Genomic DNA, 19,550 nt, shown 5'->3' with positions numbered 1-19,550 from the left:
ACCTCTTGTAAATCCCTAACTTGTTGAGTATAAATGCAAGCACCGGCTGGGCTGTGTTCCCCATGCCAAACCATATTTCTATCTATATATAGTCCTTACAGTTATTCGTGCAAGAATCCCTCTACATTAATCTGATTACAAACTTAATTTCGTTTAGTTTCCGTTTTAATGAATTTTCTCTTAGCTCACAGTTTAACTCAGACTGAAACTGCGTCGGCGACAACAGATTCTCTCGTCCCAAAGCAGAATTAGATAATCTAGAAGTAAGAGAATAAGAAGGCTGTCTGACAGATGGGCCTTCCAGCAAAGCACCGAAAAACTAGGGCCCAAATCCCAAACCCCAAAGCAATCATCAGCCTGTGTCACGCGTTAACTTTTTATGTTACTCGATCGCCGAGCCACCGCGCGCGTGTTAACTATTGTAGAAAAAAGATAGCTCTGCCCTCTGCTGCAGCCCTGGTCTAGGTCTTCTCATTTCTTCTCCCCTTACCTCACTTCCGCGCCGCTGACAGGAGAGGATTCGTGCCTCAACGAGATGGTACGCTCCAATCTCTCTCTCTCTCTCGGCAATTTTTGGAATAAAAATACAAAATAAGTTCAGCACTACACAACACAACTAAATTTACACAATGTTTCACGTGCACACTGATCCAACAGTAATTATCGTCTCTAACATCTATTCATAAAGGTATTTTTCAGCGATTACCATATGTTCTCATAAATGTATTTTTCTATTATATTCATGTATCATGCATAATGATGTCTAGGGTTAAGTGCTATCGCCTACTAGTAATTATATATCAAAATGAGATTTATCTTTTACATAACATGTTTTGTGGTTCTGTAGATATTGCTTTAATAAGGTGATTTTTGATCCCGTGCGAGAGTGGTTGTGCAATGCCTGCCAGCCACGCATTCCGATACTCCTGGAACTGCCTTTTCTCACGCCTGCTTCTGGACCCCAGGAGAACACCGTGACGCCAGAGGCCCAGCCCGTGCTGGAGGAGAGGCCCAAGCAGATCCACAAGCCTAGTACCCGCTTGGACCCCAAGACTTGGTAGCTGTGATCGAGCGCCTGCGGCGGCTAGCTACTTGAAGGGAAGAGTTAGCAACATAGCATGATTCTCAGTTGTCAGTGATTTATTTTTAAATTCTGGAACTTCTTGAACCTCCATGCTTCTTCCCCTATATGTCGAGTGATTAGCTCGATCTCCCTTGTTTGCCGCCAATTCTAGATATTGAAACATTCAATTCCGATGTCGGGGCGTATAACACATTGCCCCCTTGTTTCCCTCCGTGTCTTCTCCTATTGGGTTTCTCCTGTTACTAGGTTTTTGGAGGGAAACAGGGTTCTTGTAATAAACATATATATGATACTCATGCACTGGGAAGGTGTTACGATCTCTTTTTGGAGGGAAAATATGTTCTAATTTTGTCATAAGTCAAACTTTTAAAGTTTGATCAAATTTATAGAAAGAATTATCAACATGCATGCATCTACAACTGTAATTTAGTTTTATTAAAATTGTCATGATATATATCTTCGTACTATATATGCTAATTTGATACCGTAGAAATTGATATATTTTTCTAACTATGGTCAGACTTCTAAAAAATTGGCTAGCAACAGAACTAAAACTTCTTATAAAAAGGAATGAAGGGAGTACACGTCCCATTCCCTCTGAGAATACGTGCAAACTCATTGGCTTTGATGGAAACGACTAATTTCCTGCTTTAAAATAGGGGGCTCTTTGTGTCCGTATGGTCTCTAACCGCACAAATCTCAATAGAGACAATTTTCCAAATTGGATTCTAAAATCAAAGTCAGCATTTCGTACATTCGTGTGATTCAGTTTGAGCAACAGAACGCATGGAATCACACCCAATATTGCACACGTTTTTTGTTCAAGTTCAAATTTCAGGACGTGCAATTCACTCAACTTTGAAACAAATAATTAATGAAACTGGTATTAATTAGATGATTCATCTAAATTCCTAATGTGGAATTATTCTCCTTTCTCTCTTGCATATGATGCAAACGAATTTGACTTTCCAAACATGCATAATCAACCAGGTGCAAGATCAGATTTCATGGAATATATACGATTGCAAGGAAATTTGCAAGATATAGCAACAAAGCATGAAATGGACGGTCCTAATTAATTTCGGGGTACTGTAGAAAAGCTCTTATAGTTAGGTTTTATGTATTCATACTGCTAGGTTATCTAAGTTTTTCATGCTTTCTTGGCAATTTTTGGAATCAAAGTATAAAATAAGTTCAGCACTACACAACATAACTAGATTTACACAATGTTTCACACTGATCCAACATTAATTATGGTCTCTAACATCTGTTCATAAAGGTATTTTTCAGCTACTAACATATGTTCTCATAAATGTATTTTCTGTTATATGCATGTAGCATAACGATGTCTAGGGTTAAGTGCTATCGCCTACTAATAATATTATATATCAAGATGAGATTTATCTTTTACTTAACACGTTTTGTGGTTTTGTAGATATTGCTTTGATAAGGTGATTTTTGATCCTGTGCGAGAGTGGTTGTGCAATGCCTGCCAGCCACGCATTCTGATACTCCTGGAACTGCCTTTTGTCACGCCTGCTTCTGGACCCCAGGAGAACACCGTGATGCCAGAGGCCCAGCCCGTGCTGGAGGAGAGGCCCAAGCGGATCCGCAAGCCTAGTATCCGCTTGGACCCCAAGACTTGGGAGCTGTGATCGAGCGCGTGCGGCGGCTACTTAAAGGGAAGAGTTAGCAACATAGCATGATTCAGTTGTCAGTGATTTGTTTTTAAATTCTGGAACTTCTTGAACCTCCATGCTTCTTCCCCTATCTGTCGAGTGATTAGCTCGATCTCCCTTGTTTGCCGCCAATTCTAGACATTGAAACATTCCATTCTGATGTCGGGGCGTATAGCACTTTGCCCCCCTTGTTTCCCTCCGTGTCTTCTCCTATTGGGTTTCTCCTGTTACTAGGTTTTTCGAGGGAAACAGGGTTCTTGTAATACACATATGATACTAATGCACTGGGCAGGTGTTACAATCTCTTTTTGGAGGGAAAATATGTTCTATTTGTCATAAGTCAAACTTTTAAAGTTTGATCAAATTTATAGAAAGAATTATCAACACACATGCATCTACAACTGTAATTTAGTTTTATTAAATTTGTCATGATATATATCTTTGTACTATATATGCTAATTTGATACCGTAGAAATTGGTATATTTTTCTACAAAACTATGGTCAGACTTCTAAAAAATTGGCTAGCAACAAAACTAAAACTTCTTATAAAAAGGAACGAAGGGAGTACGTCCCATTCCCTCAGAGAATGTGTGTAAAGTCATTGGCATATCCCGCGTTATTCAAACCCCGAGAATGGCTTGTATGGAAACGACTAATTTCCTGCTTTAAAATAGGGGACTCTTTGTGTCCGTGTGGTCTCTAACCGCACAAATCTGATCAGTAGAGACCATTTTCCAAATTGGATTCTAAAATCAAAGTCAGCATTTGGTACATTCGCGTGATTCAGTTTGAGCAACAGAACGCATGGAATCACACCCAATATTGCACACGTTTTTTGTTCAAGTTCAAATTTCAGGACGTGCAATTCACTCAACTTTGAAACAACTAAATTAATGAAACCGGTATTAATTAGATGATTCATCTAAATTCCTAATGTGGAATTATTCTCCTTCTCTCTTGCATATGATGCAAACGAATTTGACTTCCTAGACAAGCATAATCAACCAGGTGCAAGATCAGATTTCATGAAATATATACGATTGCAAGGAAATTTGCAAGATATAGCAAGCAAAGCCTGAAACAGCTCAAGCATCTCTGTTTTCTAGCAGCATTAGAGCACACGTTTACATGATCAAAGTCAGGCCAAAGCTACATAAATAGACCATATGGAAACCGCATTGGACCCGCGCTTTTCCTTTGAATCAACATCTGAAAGGTTTCGAAAGGTTTCATGCTAATCTAATGAAACCACATAAACTCTGCCCAAATTAGAAAAAAACAAACAATGATCAGAGACAGTGCTTTGAAAGCTAGACAATGCAACAGAGCATTAATAATTTATGTAGAAATTATGTTTGCCCAATAGAATTAACAGGGGCACTCGTATAGGAAAATCAGATCCGGCAATTTTACTTATTTACACATGAATTCTCTTATATCATATGCCGGTACTTCTAGCCTGTTGATCTTCTTTGCAGGAAAAGCGAGAACTAGTAACCAGAAACACTATGATATGTTGCCACTCACCCCCTTCACATGGACAGGAATTTGCATAAAGATCTCCAATATGCGGGATTCAGAATTTCAGATCTTACTAAAATGTGTCATGTAGAATCCTAGACCTACCCTTTTGCAGTGCACAATGACCACAAATTAGCACACAAGACAGCTCTAGTGATAATTTGAATATATGTAGACATGCAAGACCATATTTCATGGAATACGCGCTGAAGATAATTTTCAAGATAGCAAGCAAAGCATGAAATATCTCAAGTATCTACGTTATGTTTCCTACCGGCATCAGAACACACATTTAACAGTCATAAAGAGAGGATCAACGTCTCAAAGTTGTCATGCTTGAAATCAAAAGCTCTAGGGGACTCCAAGGAAAATCAGACCGCTTCCAAGTTCAGTGACCTCCTGATTTCCAATCCAAAAGCAGGATGCCTCACAAAAGGATCCTTTATAGAAAAATCAGACCCGCTTCCAGAGTTCAGCCAAAACCTGTCGTCTCCTTCTTCAACTGCATGCTCGACGTGTACCAGTGAACAGTCTTGATTGGCCCATTTTCCAGCAAACAAAGGTTTAATTTTTTTGTTCGCCTTGGCCTTTGAAGTGAAACTTCCCTTGCGGAACACAACAACCAGCTTTCAGCATCCGTGCACTCTCCAGGATGTACTGGAGGAAGGAAACCTCGTTGGGTGCCCCTTGGAAGCCACAGAAGATCATCACCTCCATGTGTGACTACACACATTCGATGGCACCACCTTCTTGCCAGAAATTGACGCTGAGCTTGCAACTCGGCTCAACGGTTTTATGATCCGACTGTAAAATGGTTAAATCAGTTGACACTTCAGTTCTAGATGGAGGCATCACCCAGATATATGGACAAATATATACGCAAGAGTGCAAAGTTGGGAATTTATGCCAACTTAAAGCGAGGCAGGTGTCACCTCCAGATGCAGCCTCTTGACGTTTGGGAAGCATCTCAGGAAGCTCGATAGCGTCTTAGCATTGCTGTGGAATCCAAAGTTCACTCTTAAAGCAAGGATGTTTACACTTGGGACCATGGTGCTCCGACTCACCCTTGTCCCATCCTGCAGTCGCACCCAATTTTGTGAGACAATCACATTCACTGACAAATCACATTACCGAATCTATATACACTAAAAGCATATGACGCTGTTAACCAGAAAAATATAGACTGCAAGAAAACCGTAAAAAATACCTAACATCTGATCATTCATATGGTGGGCCAGTTTTTACTTAGAAGTCGTGACCGATGAACCTTCATTACTGCACCTAATTGTGGACCTTTTTTAAATAATGAATAACAGCTGATGATGTTTTTTCAAATCACCGCACGTAAATATACTTATTAATGTATTTTTTTTGGTCCATGGTAGTTTTTCTCTTTGGTAACAAAAGTAATGGTGCATTAGTAATAATTCACATTATATTCTACTGTGCTAAGAAGATCGCCTACCACAAATGAAATTACTCGGCTGGACTGAAGACAACTATAGGTGAATCTAAGTTGGAATTTGATTGCTTCCGTGTCGCAGGAAACCTGGGGATTTAATTGGAAATTACTACAGTACCCTCCATACTATCATTTACTGGTGAACGAATGTACTTGCAAGGCTAGAAAATTAACCCGTCAGGAATACGGTGATCCTTTATTATTATTGTAGTAGTAATTTATTACACTTTCTATATAAACAACACCCGACCAGTTTGCCGGACCTTCATTATTAATAAACACAACCGGTCGTTTTTATATATATTTACATGTGTACATGTACATTAGCCAGGAACATATTTGGTGGACTCAATTATTAAATGACCCACAATTGACAGCATCTAGGAGGAACATCATGATCTAGCTCACAATCCATACCTATCTGGTGAGGACAATAAAGCATTAATAGTGATAATAGCTTGAATTAATATTCCAATTTGAGTTAGCCACTACTAACAGTCGGCACGTATAATATTTCCATTCCTATTATTATTTTCATACGACATTGCGCGATATGAAATATCTATGAAATATTTCAAAATTCATATTAAAAGCATCATAATATCATTGATAGGTGATCTAAATCTTAAATCCACGTGCAGATCCAATAGCAACATATATAAAAATTGATTTAGTTTTAGAATATAAAATGTAAAAAGACACATGACATATTAAATGAAAACATGGTGTTAATTAGGAAATGTAGTATAATATATAAGATATACTCCCTAAGATGGAAACCATAGGGAGTATGTGGTGTGACTGACAGAAACCATCAATCAATATATTGTGACCATATGTACCATAGATGTATATCTGCTAGATAGAGATCAACCACGTCAAGGGATCATTGAGGGCAAATATCATTTTATATATCGCATTATCCAATATGATCGCGTAAATATACTTACTAATTAATGTCAAAGAAAAGTTGTCATGGAAGTTTTTCTCTTTGCTAATAAAAGTAAACAGTGTATTTATTCACATTGTACTATGAGAACAAGATCGCCTACCACAATTCAGATTGCTCAGATTTAAGACAAAACCACATCGACGGCCTATCGCAAATCAGATTACTCAAATTTAAGACAACCACATAGATCGCCTACCACAAATCAGATTACTCAGATTTAAGACAACCACACCCGAATCTAAGATGGAATCTGATTGCTTCCGTGTCGCAGGAAACCTGGTTTTATTAATTGGAAACTACTACAATACAATTTATACATACTACCAATTACCATTCGCTAGAAAATTAACTGTTCAGGAATCCAGTGATACTTTATTATTATTGGACTAGTAAATTATGACACTTTCTATATAAACAACACCCAACCAATTTTCAAGGCCTTCATTATTAATAAAGGCAAACAGTCGTTTTTTTACAAGTGTACATGTACATTAGCCAGGAACCAATTTGGTGGACTCAATTATTATACATCATCTAGATCACAATACATACTCCCTCCGATCCATAAAGGTTGCGGGACCAAACAAGACCACTCTAGAACGCGAAATTATGCGAAAAGGACAGTGTGGCCTAATTAGGCTCAAAATCGTCAATTTGGACTAAAATGAACCCACGTGCCATGTTTAAGGGGCCGTCTTTCAAAGAGTAAATTGCACAGAACCACAGGTTTTGAGGCAGCTTCTCAACAAGCACTGATAGATGCTAATTTGTCCGCAAAACCACACGTTTTGTGTCCAACTGTGTCACTCCACCCAAAACACTAGTTTAAGCGCATTTGACGGTATTTCTTATAGGTGGGGCCCGCATGGCAGGCGTCACGTCCTTTCATTGAGCCCCTCACCTTTTTCTTTTTTTCCTCGTCCCTCTTCTTCTTCTAGGAAGTCCAAGACCACCCACGGCACGCACCCCACCCGCCTCGATCTGCCCGACCACCGCGCTGATGCTGAGTGGACCCAACGCAACCATCTCTTCCGTGGCCTTCCCGCCGGCCGCGCCGCTCTCAGCCCGCATGCCCCTGCTATAATTATCATTTCTCTAGATCGATAACTTCCTCATTCTTTTTCACGATGTCGTCCAGACTCCGCACTTCCTTCTCCACGACGGCAGAACAAGTACTCACCAGCTATCATTTTCCTCCGGAAGACCGGAAGGGGAAGCATGACTTCCCGAGCCGGCAGCAGACACCCTCGCGACCACCTCCCAGCTTCTGCCCTGCCGGCTGCGTGCCGTGCGCTCGCCCGTGCCGCCCGCTGCCCTGCTGCCCCGCCGGCCGCGTGCGCCCTCCCGCGCCGCCTCCACCACTGGTCTCCTCCTCCTCAGTCCTCACCCGTGGCTCCGCCTCTGGTTCTCCGCCGCCGGCCGCATCATGTTTTCTACCTAATCGGCTTCTCCAGGGAGCTCCTTTGCCCGCTCGGCCGTCATCCCCTGCTCGGGGAGTTCCAAGGTATAGCTTCTCACCTCTACCTCTCGTCCTCCTCTCCCTCTCATTCTCTGATAGTTAGCCAACACATGTGCCGACTCTTTGACTCCGTGCCCTCCATGCTCTGTCTGTTTTATCGGATTATTAATCCATTTCTAGCTTTTCACGTTTACTGATTGCTAGCTCTTTTGATCCGTTGCTGCAAGTTGCAAATTAACTCAAAGTCAGTTTCGAGCCCTTCCCTATCTTGCTCGCACGGATAGACGCCCAGATTCGGGCCGAGCTTCGTGAGCAGGACGGCCGGCTGGCTCCGGAACCAGGTAGAAAGATGAGGGGATGAGAAAAAAACGAAAAAGACAAGGGGTGTAATGAAAAAGACGTGGCACCTGACATGCGGGCCCCATCTGTAAGAAATACCGTCAACAACGCTTAAACCAGTGTTTTGGGTGGAGTGAGACAGTTGGACATAAAATGTGTGGTTTTGCGGACAAATTAGCATCTATCAGTGCTTCTTGAGAAGCCTGCTTCAAAACCTGTGGTGCTGTGAAATTTACTCTTTTTCAAATTCGCGAGTTTATGGACGAAAGCTAGTGAACACTGATGCCAAGTTTAAGGATCCCCATGCAATTTCCTCCAATTTGATCCAGCTACTACTAACAGTCAGCACGTATAATATTTGCACTCCTCTTATTTTTTCCGACATTGCGTGATATGAAATATCTATGTGAGATATTTCAAAATAGCTTCAGCACATTAAAAGCACCGTAATATCATTGATAGGTGATCTAAACCTTAACTCCACGTGCAGATCCAATAGCAACATAAAAATTGATTTATTTCTAGAAGATAAAATTTAAAAATACACATGACATATTAAATGAAAACATGGTTAGCAAAAATAGTATAAAATACAAGAAATACATATTAAGACAACTAAATGAAAAGTTGAGAGCAATGCATATCTATATGCTCACCTTGATGAGGGTTTTGCCGACCTCCAACGCGTGCAGTGCCGGCTCCAGATAGCCAAGCACAATCAGCGCGGGGGCACAGCCAATCTTAATGACCTTCCTCTGGGAGCCGTTCCGGACCAACGTTGACCACATGATGAGCCTCTCCAGCCTCGGGGCGTCTTCCATGAGCACATCCAGCTCGGTGCCCCCAATGATGTGCAGGCACCGAAGGCTGCGGCTGACAATACTAAGGCGCGTCATCAAGAAGTTCATCTGGATACAAAGCGTCTTCAGCACCGGGGTCCTGGCCAGGACGAACTCCATGTCCCTGTTCTGAATGTACACGCACAGGAGGCCTAGCTCCTCCAGGTGCGGGAACTGTACGGCGGGCGGGAGCGCCGCCGTGTCGGGGAAGGCGAATGCGCCGAGGTACAGCCGGGTCACCGTGGCGATGCCGAAGAAGCCCACGGGGAGGATCATGTTGAGCGGCCATGGCCTGTTCACGAGGAACAGCTCCCTGACGCCGTTGATGGCGAGCAGATGCAGCCAGCGAGCGAGCAGCCCGGGGATTAGCTGCTTGATGCAGCAGGACACGATGTGCGCGCAGCGGATTGGGCCCTGGTGGGCCGCGAGGATGCGCGTCACGGCGTCGGCGACGGCCCTGGATTCCGCGGGGGTGACCTCGAGCATGGTGCGGCAGGGCCTGCCGGCGGCGGCGGCGGGGAGCAGGTCGGAGTCGGCGAGGACCAGCGGCGCGGCGCGCCAGACCCCGCGCCAGCGGCGGGAGAGCGCGGCGGTGCGCGGGCCGTCCTTGATTGGGAGGAGAGAGACGACGCGCCTGAGGAAGGAGTCGGGCAGGCCTGAGATGCGGTCGACAGCGCCTTGGGGTTGTTGGGGCGGCGGCGGAGGAACATCGGGAAGCGCGGCAGGGGCGGCGGTGGCGCCGGGGCTGGAGAGGAAGGACGGAGGGCTGGGGAGGACGTAGTAGTAGAGGCAGGTGAAGGCGCGGATGAGGTGGAGCTGGAGGCTCTGGAGGTCCACGCCGCGGCTCCCGTAGAAGGCCTTCGTCTCGGCGTCCATGGGGAAGGTCTCCTGCGAGTGGGATTGGGAGCCGATGTGGTTGTCCATGGCGATGGGGAGCAGAGAAGCCGCCGGAATGGGAGGAGGAAGACGGCTAGGGTTTCGGGATTTGGGAAATGGGTAGGCGGTTGTGTAATGTACTGTCTGTGCTCTGTGGAGGCTTTGGGTTTGGGGATTCGGGCCCATGCATGTTTTCCGTGGGTTTGCTGGAAAGAAGGCCCATCTGTCAGAAAAAGGACCTTTTTAATTATTCTCTTATTCGCTTTCATCTCGTCCGGCCGCCGTGCATCATCTCAAGCACGAGCACGTAATGACGTGCAGTGCATTGGGGATCGATATCATTCTCAAGCATTTTATCCAGTCGAGCTGGTGCTCGTGCAGTCTGTTCTCACGGCTATGGCGGTATATCACATGCTTAATTGCCTTGCATCGGACCTCCCGGTCCTTCAGAGCAGCGACAAACTACGTCGTGGGTTTCTGCGGTCTGGTTTTGCTGCCGTCCGCAACCTCTTCCTCCTCAACTCTGATAATAGTATGCACTTGTGGCCATGATTTTGTGCGCTGGTTGTTAGCATAAATCCCAGCCTTGCCGCATTAGCTGTTTTACTGCTCAAATAATGGGCACGTTCTCATGCATGTATGGGCCGTGCCCTAGTTAGCGTTGAGGTGGGCTTCACCTGCCGCGTCTTAGTCGCGCTGCATGCGTATTGGCCTAATCCTCAGCTTCGTACGTGGGTTGCTTCCGGGCATATGAGATGGCATGCGCTGTTAACGGATCGCTGCATGTAACGGCCGAGGCCGATGAATAAAAGGAATGAAAAACGGAAAAGCCGTAAGACTTTTACACGGCGCAAGATACTTGGTCTCTCTAGCCTGCCTAACTCACACGAGAGGACGAGAGCAGAGAGAATGAGAGTGAGAGATTTGCTATCACTGGTCTGGTTCGAATTGAAGCAAAATGCTGACAATTTTTTTAATTAAATAAATGTCCAAATAGGCACAAAATTACTGACCGAAACAACCATCCCAAGCAAAAAAAAAACGTCATGAGCAGCCCAAAAAGCTAACTTTCCGTTTTTGGACCGGCGGTGTGTTTCAGCAAATGGCAAGATGTCTGACATGAATTCAACGGGCCAATCGCTCCTCGGCCACACCTTTTAAGGCTAGTCGCCTGAGAAAACCTGATTCGTATGCAGTGGATTCTATACACCACCTTTTCTCTTCGTAATGGTCTACGAGCACTTTATGGACCTAGAAGTCGTAAGACACTCGTTTTTAATTTCAAGGGTGTAAGTGCAAAAAAGATTCAACTAACACGTGGTCAAGTTTTTAACTTCATCTTCAGGCTGAAGTGTTTACCTTAGAAACGTGGGGCCCGCCATCTTCTTCCTCCTCCGGCCTCGCGCTGCTCCTCCCGCGCACGTGCTCGCCCCTCGCTGCCTCCTCGTGCAGGCACTCGCCCACGCGCCGCTGACCGCCTGGACCCGCGCGCCCTGCTGGCCCGTGCACGGGAGCCGCAGCGCACGACGTTGCCGATGCTCCCAGCAATTCGGTTGTCGTAGTTGGGCGCGAACGCGCGCGAGGCAGCCATCGAGCAGGACCTCCGGAGTCCGGACGAGTGGTGCTCTACGGGGGCGCTCGGTCCTTGGAATACCAGCGTGATCTTGGGCAGTTTGAGGCGCGCGGCGACCCAGGTGCATGCCTCCAAGGACAGGGAAATGTTGGTCCATACTTCATTGCTAGCTCGCTGCTCTCTCGTAGTCGTACCCTCCATCCACTATGTTGCACATGCAAGTTCCAGCACGCATAGTCACTCTTTCGAGCTCACCGAGAACAACGTCCTCGGCGTTGGGTTTTGTTGGGTTTTCCTAAAGATCAATCACATGAAGACGTACACGCACAAACGATAACACGATTATTTGGCCAATGGCGCGTATCGTGCCTTCTATTTTTCTCTTCATTTTTTTCTCAAAACCCACACACGACCTTGACTCCTAATCCTACTTGGACTAGCACTTTCAAACTCACCTAATCCTAGTAGAACTCAAACTCAAGATTAATTTTAACAATCTTCCCCTACTCTTGAAGTTGCCGTCTTCCACGCTCCTCCTACTCTTGGCTCTCTTTAGCTTCACGACTCGTCGACTCAACCCGACGCATGATCCGGACTACCAGCCCACGGACACATCTCGCGTGCTACGTGCAGATTAGACACACCATTAATCTCACACAAGAACTCAACTAAACTGGTCATGGTCCGACTACACGCCAAGCTTGATCTTTTCGTCGAGACAGTAGATGACCACATGTCACCTTGTCTGCACGCACATCGATCTCTTGCTCTGAGACACACCATACCGGACAACCCTCGACCGTGACGCACTTTCGTTGCAATATAGCCTCACACCGACGAGCACTTGGACATAACCACGACTCACAGACGCTGACCTGGACACACATAACTTCTCAACGAGCTTGCCGACGACAGTTTTCCCTGATGCCGAGTACTTTTCGGCGATCAGTACTATGATCTCCCGTTGCTAGAAGATCAGCCCACCGTGATGACAAATCGATCCAAATCCGCCACACGCTACTCCGCAACCGCCACCGTTTGCTTGCTTATCTGCGGATGCCGCTCCGCCGCCGTTGCCCGCCCTTATTCACGAACACCGCTCCACGTCGTTGCCCGCCCTGAGGCGCTAGCACATCGCCTCCCCCGGACAAACGCGTTTCCAAATCTTCGACCTCGCTCTGATATCAAATGTTGGGTTTGCCCAAAGATCAATCACATGAAGACGCATGCACACAAACGATCACACGATTATTTGGCCAATGGCGCGTGCCGTGCCCTCTATTTTTCTCTTGCACCCACATCGTCGTCGAGGCTTGCCGCCGCGCCGACCCGGGCGTCGTCCGCCGCTTCGTCCAAGTCAGCATCGACGAGGTCTACGTTGAGATGGACAAGAACGCCGCCGTGGGGAACCACGAGGCCTCGCAGCTGCTCCCCTCCAACCCGTACTCCGCCAGCAAGGACTCCGCCGTGATGCTCGTCATGGCGTACACGCACTCGCACGGCCTCCCGGCCATCACCACAGGGGCAACAATGTCTACGACCCGCACCAGTTCTCGGAGAAGCACGTCCCCAAGTTCATCCTCCTCGCCATGCACGGCGGCCCGCTCCCCGTGCACGGCGATGGCTCCCATGTCCGGGGCTACCGCTACCGTGAGGACGTATAGCTGAGGCATTCGACGTTTTGCTCCACCGGGGCGAAGTCGGCAGCGTCTAACACATCGGCACCACGAGGGAGCACCGCGTCGTCGACGTCGCTCACCCCATCTGCGGGATGTTCGGCCTGAACCCTAGGGAGGCAATCTGGAACGGCCACGCGCACTGCCCGGGATCGGGGCACTGCGTCGCCACGTTGCCCACCCACGCATACGCCGCGCCGGTGCCGGCAGAGACTAACCCGTGCCGCGCGCACCAGCTCGAGCAGAACCCCTCCACGGCCACTAATTAAGCCGCCTACGTGGCAACTAAAACAACCCATAACCTGCTACGTGGGGTCAAAACCGAGTTTGACCACCCTAGGCTGACACATGAACGAGATTAGCCTGACAGTGAAAGTTGCAGTGCGAAGGTCACACCGAAAATTAGTTGAGAGATGAAGTTAGAATGCACACAATAATTGTGGACGAAAAAGATACTTATCTCTTTTCTATAAATACTGCACAAGCTGCAATTCGACTCCGACCTTAGTTCGGTCTTGGGATTACTTCGTAAGTGTGTCTAGTAAAGTACTCCCTCCGATCCTAAATTGTTGTCGTAATATTAAATGTATCTAGAAACTTTTTAAGAATAGATACATCCATATTTGGGCAAATTTGAGTCAAGAATTTAGGATCAGAGAGAGTAGCATAAAAGAGTTAGGCTTCAGTAATTCAACAAGTGCCTCATTCATAGCCGTGAGAACAGACTGCACAAGGACCAGATCGACTGAATAAACTGCTTGAGATCATGTCGATCCCCAGTGCACACGTTATTATGTGCTAGCTTGTGCTTGAGATGATAGAGAATAATTAAAAAGGTCTTTTTTCTGACAGATGGGCCCTCTTTCCAGCAAAGCCCCGGAAAACATGGGCCCGAATCCCCAAACCCAAAACAGACAACCGCCTCCCCATTTCCACACATCCCCGAAACCCTAGCCGTCTTCCTCCTCCCATTCCGGCGGCTTCTCTGCTCCCCATCGCCATGGACAACCACGTCGGCTCCCAGTCCCACTCGCAGGAGACCTTCCCCATGGACGACGAGACGCAGGCCTTCTACGGGAGCCGCGGCGTCGACCTCCAGAGCCTCCAGCTCAACCTCATCCGCGCCTTCACCTGCCTCTACTACTACGTCCTCCCCAGCCCTCCGTCCTTCCTCTCCAGCCCCGGCGCCGCCCCCGATGTTCCTCCGCCGCCGCCGCCGCCCCAACAACCCCAAGCCGCCGTCGACCGCATCTCGACCCTGCCAGACTCCTTCCTCAGGCGCGTCGTCTCTCTTCTCCCGATCGAGGACGGCGCGCGCACCGCCGCGCTCTCCCGCCGCTGGCGCGGGGTCTGGCGCGCCGCGCCGCTGGTCCTCGCCGATTCCGACCTGCTCCCCGCCGCCGCCGCCACCGCCGGCAGGCCCTGCCGCACCATGCTCGAGGTTTCCCCCGCGGAATCCATGGCCGTCGCCGACGCCGTGACGCGCATCCTCGCGGCCCACCAGGGCCCAATCCGCTATGCCCACATCGTGTCCTGCTACATCAAGCAGCTAATCCCCGGGCTGCTCGCGCGCTGGCTGCATCTGCTCGCCATCAACGGCGTCCGGGAGCTGTTCCTCGTGAACCGGCCATGGCCGCTCAACATGATCCTCCCCGTGGGCTTCTTCGGCATCGCCACGCTGACCCGGCTCTACCTCGGTGCATTCGCCTTCCCCGACACAGCGGCGCTCCCGCCCACCGTACAATTCCCGCACCTGGAAGAGCTGGGCCTCCTGTGCGTGTACATTCAGAACCGGGACATGGAGTTCGTACTGGCCAGGACCCCGGTGCTGAAGACGCTTTGTATCCAGATGAACATCTTGATGACGCGCCTTAGGATTGTCAGCCGCAGCCTTCGGTGCCTGCACATCATCGGGGGCACCGAGCTGGATGTGCTCATGGAAGACGCCCCGATGCTGGAGAGGGTCATCATGTGGTCAACATTGGTCCGGAATGGCTCGCAGAGGAAGGTGATTAAGATTGGCTGTGCCCCCGCGCTGACTGTGCTTGGCTATCTGGAGCCGGCGCTGCACGTGTTGGAGATCGGCAACACCCTCATCAAGGTGAGCATATATGTATTTCTTACAAACTTTGTTTACTGGTCTTAATATGTATTGCTTATATATTATGCTATATTTTCTAATTATATTAACACCCTGTTTTCATTTAATATGTCATCTGCATTTTTACCTTTTATCTTCTAGAACTAAATCAATTTTTATGTTGCTATTGGATCTGCACGTGAGGTGATCAATGATATTACGGTGCTTTTAATGTGCTGAAGCTATTTTGAAATATTTCACATAGATATTTCATATCACGCAATGTCATCGAAAAACATAAGAGGAGTGAAAATTTTATAAGTGCTGACTATTAGTAGTAGCTAAATCAAATTGGAGGAAATTGCACGGGGATCCTTAAACTTGGCATCAATGTTCACTAGCTTTCGTCCATAAACTTGCGAATTTGAAAATCGGCCCCTTAAACTTGGCACGTGGGTTCGTTTTAGTCCAAATTGATGATTTTGGGCCTAATTAGGCCACACTGGCGGCTGATGTGGCTCAGGAAGGGGTCCTTTTCGCATAATTTCGTGTTTTAAAATCTTGCATTCAAACCATTGGAATAAATTTGCTTCTAACCCGCGGTCCAGCTTAAATTCCTAACCCTAGCCTGAAAAAAATCCCTCCCTTAGTTATACATGCCGACTGTTAGTAGTAGCAAAATTGGGATGTAAATTCAATCTATTATCACTGTAATGTCAAATTGTCCTTGCAAATAGGTTCGTTGTAAACTACTCCCTCCGTTGCATAAAGCTTGGCACGGATTTGAGCTAGAGCTAGGTCAAAGCCGTGCCAACCTTTATGGATCGGTGGGAGTATGTACTGTGATCTAGATGATGTTTCTCATAGATGGTTGTCAATTGTGGGTCTCAGCACAAATAATTAGGTCCACCAAATTGGTTCCTGGCTGATGTACATGTACACTTGTAAAAAACGACCGTTTGCCTTTATTAATAATGAAGGCCTGACAAACTGGATGGTTGTTTGTTTATATAGAATGTGTCATAATTTACTAGTCCAATAATAATAAAGTATCACCGGATACCTGACCGGTTAATTTTCTAGCGAATGGTAATTGGTAGTATGTAGAAATTGTGTTGTAGTAGTTTCCAATTAATAAATCCAGGTTTCCTGCGACACGGAAGCAATCAGATTCCATCTTAGATTCGGCTGTGGTTGTCTTAAATCTGAGTAATCTGATTTGTGGTAGGCGATCGATGTGGTTGTCTTAAATCTGAGCAATCTGAATTGTGGTAGGCGATCTTCTTATCATAGTACAATGTGAATAAATACACCGTTTACTTTTATTAGCAAAGAGAAAAACTTCCATGACTACTTTTCTTTGACATTAATAATAATATTTACGTGATCATATTGGATGATGTGATATACAAAATGATATATATTTACCCTCAATGACCTCTTGACGTGGTTGATCTCTATCTAGCATATATACAGCCATGGTACATATGGTCACAATATATTGATTGATGGTTTCTGTCAGTCACACCACAGCAAAAGAAAGGCTACATAGTCCCTATGGTTTCCATCTTAGGGACTATATCTTATATATTATACTACATTTCCTAATTAACACCATGTTTTCATTTAATATGTCATGTGTCTTTTTACATTTTATATTCTAAAACTAAATCAATTTTTATATATGTTGCTATTGGATCTGCACGTGGATTTAAGATTTAGATCACCTATCAATGATATTATGATGCTTTTAATATGAATTTTGAAATATTTCACACAGATATTTCATATCACGCAATGTCGTATGAAAAAAAAAGAGGAATGAAAATATTATACGTGCCGACTGTTAGTAGTGGCTAAATCAAATTGGAATGTTAATTCAAGCTATTATCATCACTATCAATGCTTTATTGTCCTCACCAGATAGGTATGGATTGTGAGCTAGATCATGATGTTCCTCCTAGATGCTTGTCAATTGTGGGTCATTTGAGTCCACCAAATATGTTCCTGGTTAATTTACATGTACACATGTAAATATATATAAAAACGACCGGTTGTGTTTATTAATAATGAAGGTCCGGCAAACTGGTCGGGTGTTGTTTATATAGAAAGTGTCATAAATTACTATTACAATAACAATAAAGGATCACCGTATTCCTGACAGGTTAATTTTCTAGCTTTGCAAGTACGTGTGGTCACCAGTAAATAGCAGTATGTAGTGTACTGTAGTAATTTCCAATTAAATCCAGGTTTCCTGCAACACGTAAGCAATCAAATTCCAACTTAGATTCACCTATAGTTGTCTTAAATCCGGCCGAGTAATCTGATTTGTGGTAGGCGATCTTCTTAGCACAGTAGAATATAATGTGAATTATTAATACACCATTAATTTTGTTACCAAAGAGAAAAACTACCATTGACAAAAAAAACATTAATAAGTATATTTACGTGCTCATATTGGATGACTGGATATAGAAAAAGATATTTGCCCTCAATGACCCCTCGACGTGGTTGATCTCTATATAGCAGATATGTATCCATGGTATATATGGTCACAATTGATCGATGTTTAATTTTCTATCAGTTACACAAAAGAAAGGGTACATAGTCCCCATGGTTTCTATGCACCTTGCAAATTTTAAGATGTTGATCAGTGGTTGTAGTCAGGTGATTTGAAAAAACATCATCAGCTGTTATTAATTATTTAAAAAAGGTCCACAATTAGGTGCAGTAATGAAGGTTCATCGGTCACGACTTCTAAGTAAAAACTGCCCCACCATATGAATGATCAGATGTTAGGTATTTTTTACGGTTTTCTTACACTATATTTTTCTTTTTATTTTTGCGGGGAACACTCTATATTTTTCTGGTTAACCGCATCATATACTTTTAGTGTATATAGATTCGGTAATGTGATATGTCAGTGAATGTGATTGTCTCACAAAATTGGGTGCGACTGCAGGATGGTACAAGGGCGAGTCGGAGCACCATGGTCCCAAGTGTAAACATCCTCGCTTTAAGAGTGTACTTTGGAGTCCACAACAATGCTACGATGCTATCAAGCTTCCTGAGATGCTTTCCGAACGTCAAGAGGCTGCATCTGGAGGTGACACCTGCCTCACTTTAAGTTTGCATAAATTCCAAGCTTAATTTGCACTCTTGCATATATATTTGTCCATATATCTGGGTGATGCCTCCATCTAGAACTGAAGTTTCAACTGATTTAACCATTTTACAGTCGGATCATAAAACCGTTGAGCCGACTTGCAAGCTCAGCGTCAATTTCTGGCAAGAAGGTGGTGCCATTGAATGTGTGCAGTCACACATGGAGGTGATGATCTTCTATGGCTTCCAAGGGGCACCCAACGAGCTTTCCTTCCTCCAGTACATCCTGGAGAGTGCGCGGATGCTGAAGAACCTGGTTGTTGTGTTCAGCAAGGGAAGTTTCACTTCAAAGGCCAAGGCGAACAAAAAACTGAAACCTCTGTTTGCTGGAAAATGGGCCAATCAAGACTGTTCACTGGTACATGTCGAGAGTGCAGTTAAAGAAGGAGACGACAGGTTTTGGCTGAACTCCGAAAGCGGGTCGGATTTTTCTATAAAGGATCCTTTTGTGAGGCATCCTGCTCTTGGATTGGAAATCTGATTTTTCTATAAAGGATCCTTTTGTGAGGCATCCTGCTCTTGGATTGGAAATCAGGAGGTCACTGAACTTGGAAGCAATCTGATTTTCAAGCATGACAACTTTGAGACATTGATCCTCTCTTTATGACTGTTAAATGTGTGTTCTGATGCCGGGAGGAAACATAACGGAGATACTTGAGATATTTCATGCTTTGCTTGCTATCTTGATTATTATCTTCAGTGCGTATTCCATGAAATATGGTCTTGCATGTCTACATATAGTCAAATTATCAGTAGAGCTGTCTTGTGTTGTCTAATTTTTGGTTATTGTGCACTACAAATCCTTTGCATCATATGCAAAAGGGTAGGTCTAGAATTCTACATA

At 45.3% G+C, this 19,550-nt stretch overlaps 1 protein-coding gene across 1 annotated transcript; it reads left to right on the top strand.

The window, feature by feature from the left end:
• Positions 1-14,461: 14,461 nt before the first annotated feature.
• On the top strand, positions 14,462-19,187 carry LOC100833423 (putative F-box/FBD/LRR-repeat protein At5g56810). The gene is made up of 3 exons (XM_003576239.1): positions 14,462-15,562; positions 18,504-18,647; positions 18,780-19,187. The coding sequence occupies exons 1-3, from the start codon at positions 14,462-14,464 to the stop codon at positions 19,185-19,187; spliced, it is 1,653 nt and encodes a 550-aa protein (XP_003576287.1).
• The last annotated feature ends 363 nt before the right edge of the window (positions 19,188-19,550 follow it).

The sequence above is a fragment of the Brachypodium distachyon genome, chromosome 4 (assembly GCF_000005505.3).
Source record: "Brachypodium distachyon strain Bd21 chromosome 4, Brachypodium_distachyon_v3.0, whole genome shotgun sequence".
NCBI classification, from domain to species: domain Eukaryota; kingdom Viridiplantae; phylum Streptophyta; class Magnoliopsida; order Poales; family Poaceae; genus Brachypodium; species Brachypodium distachyon.
Note: the sequence above shows the minus strand (reverse complement) of the source record. Positions and strands in the feature narration are given on the sequence as shown.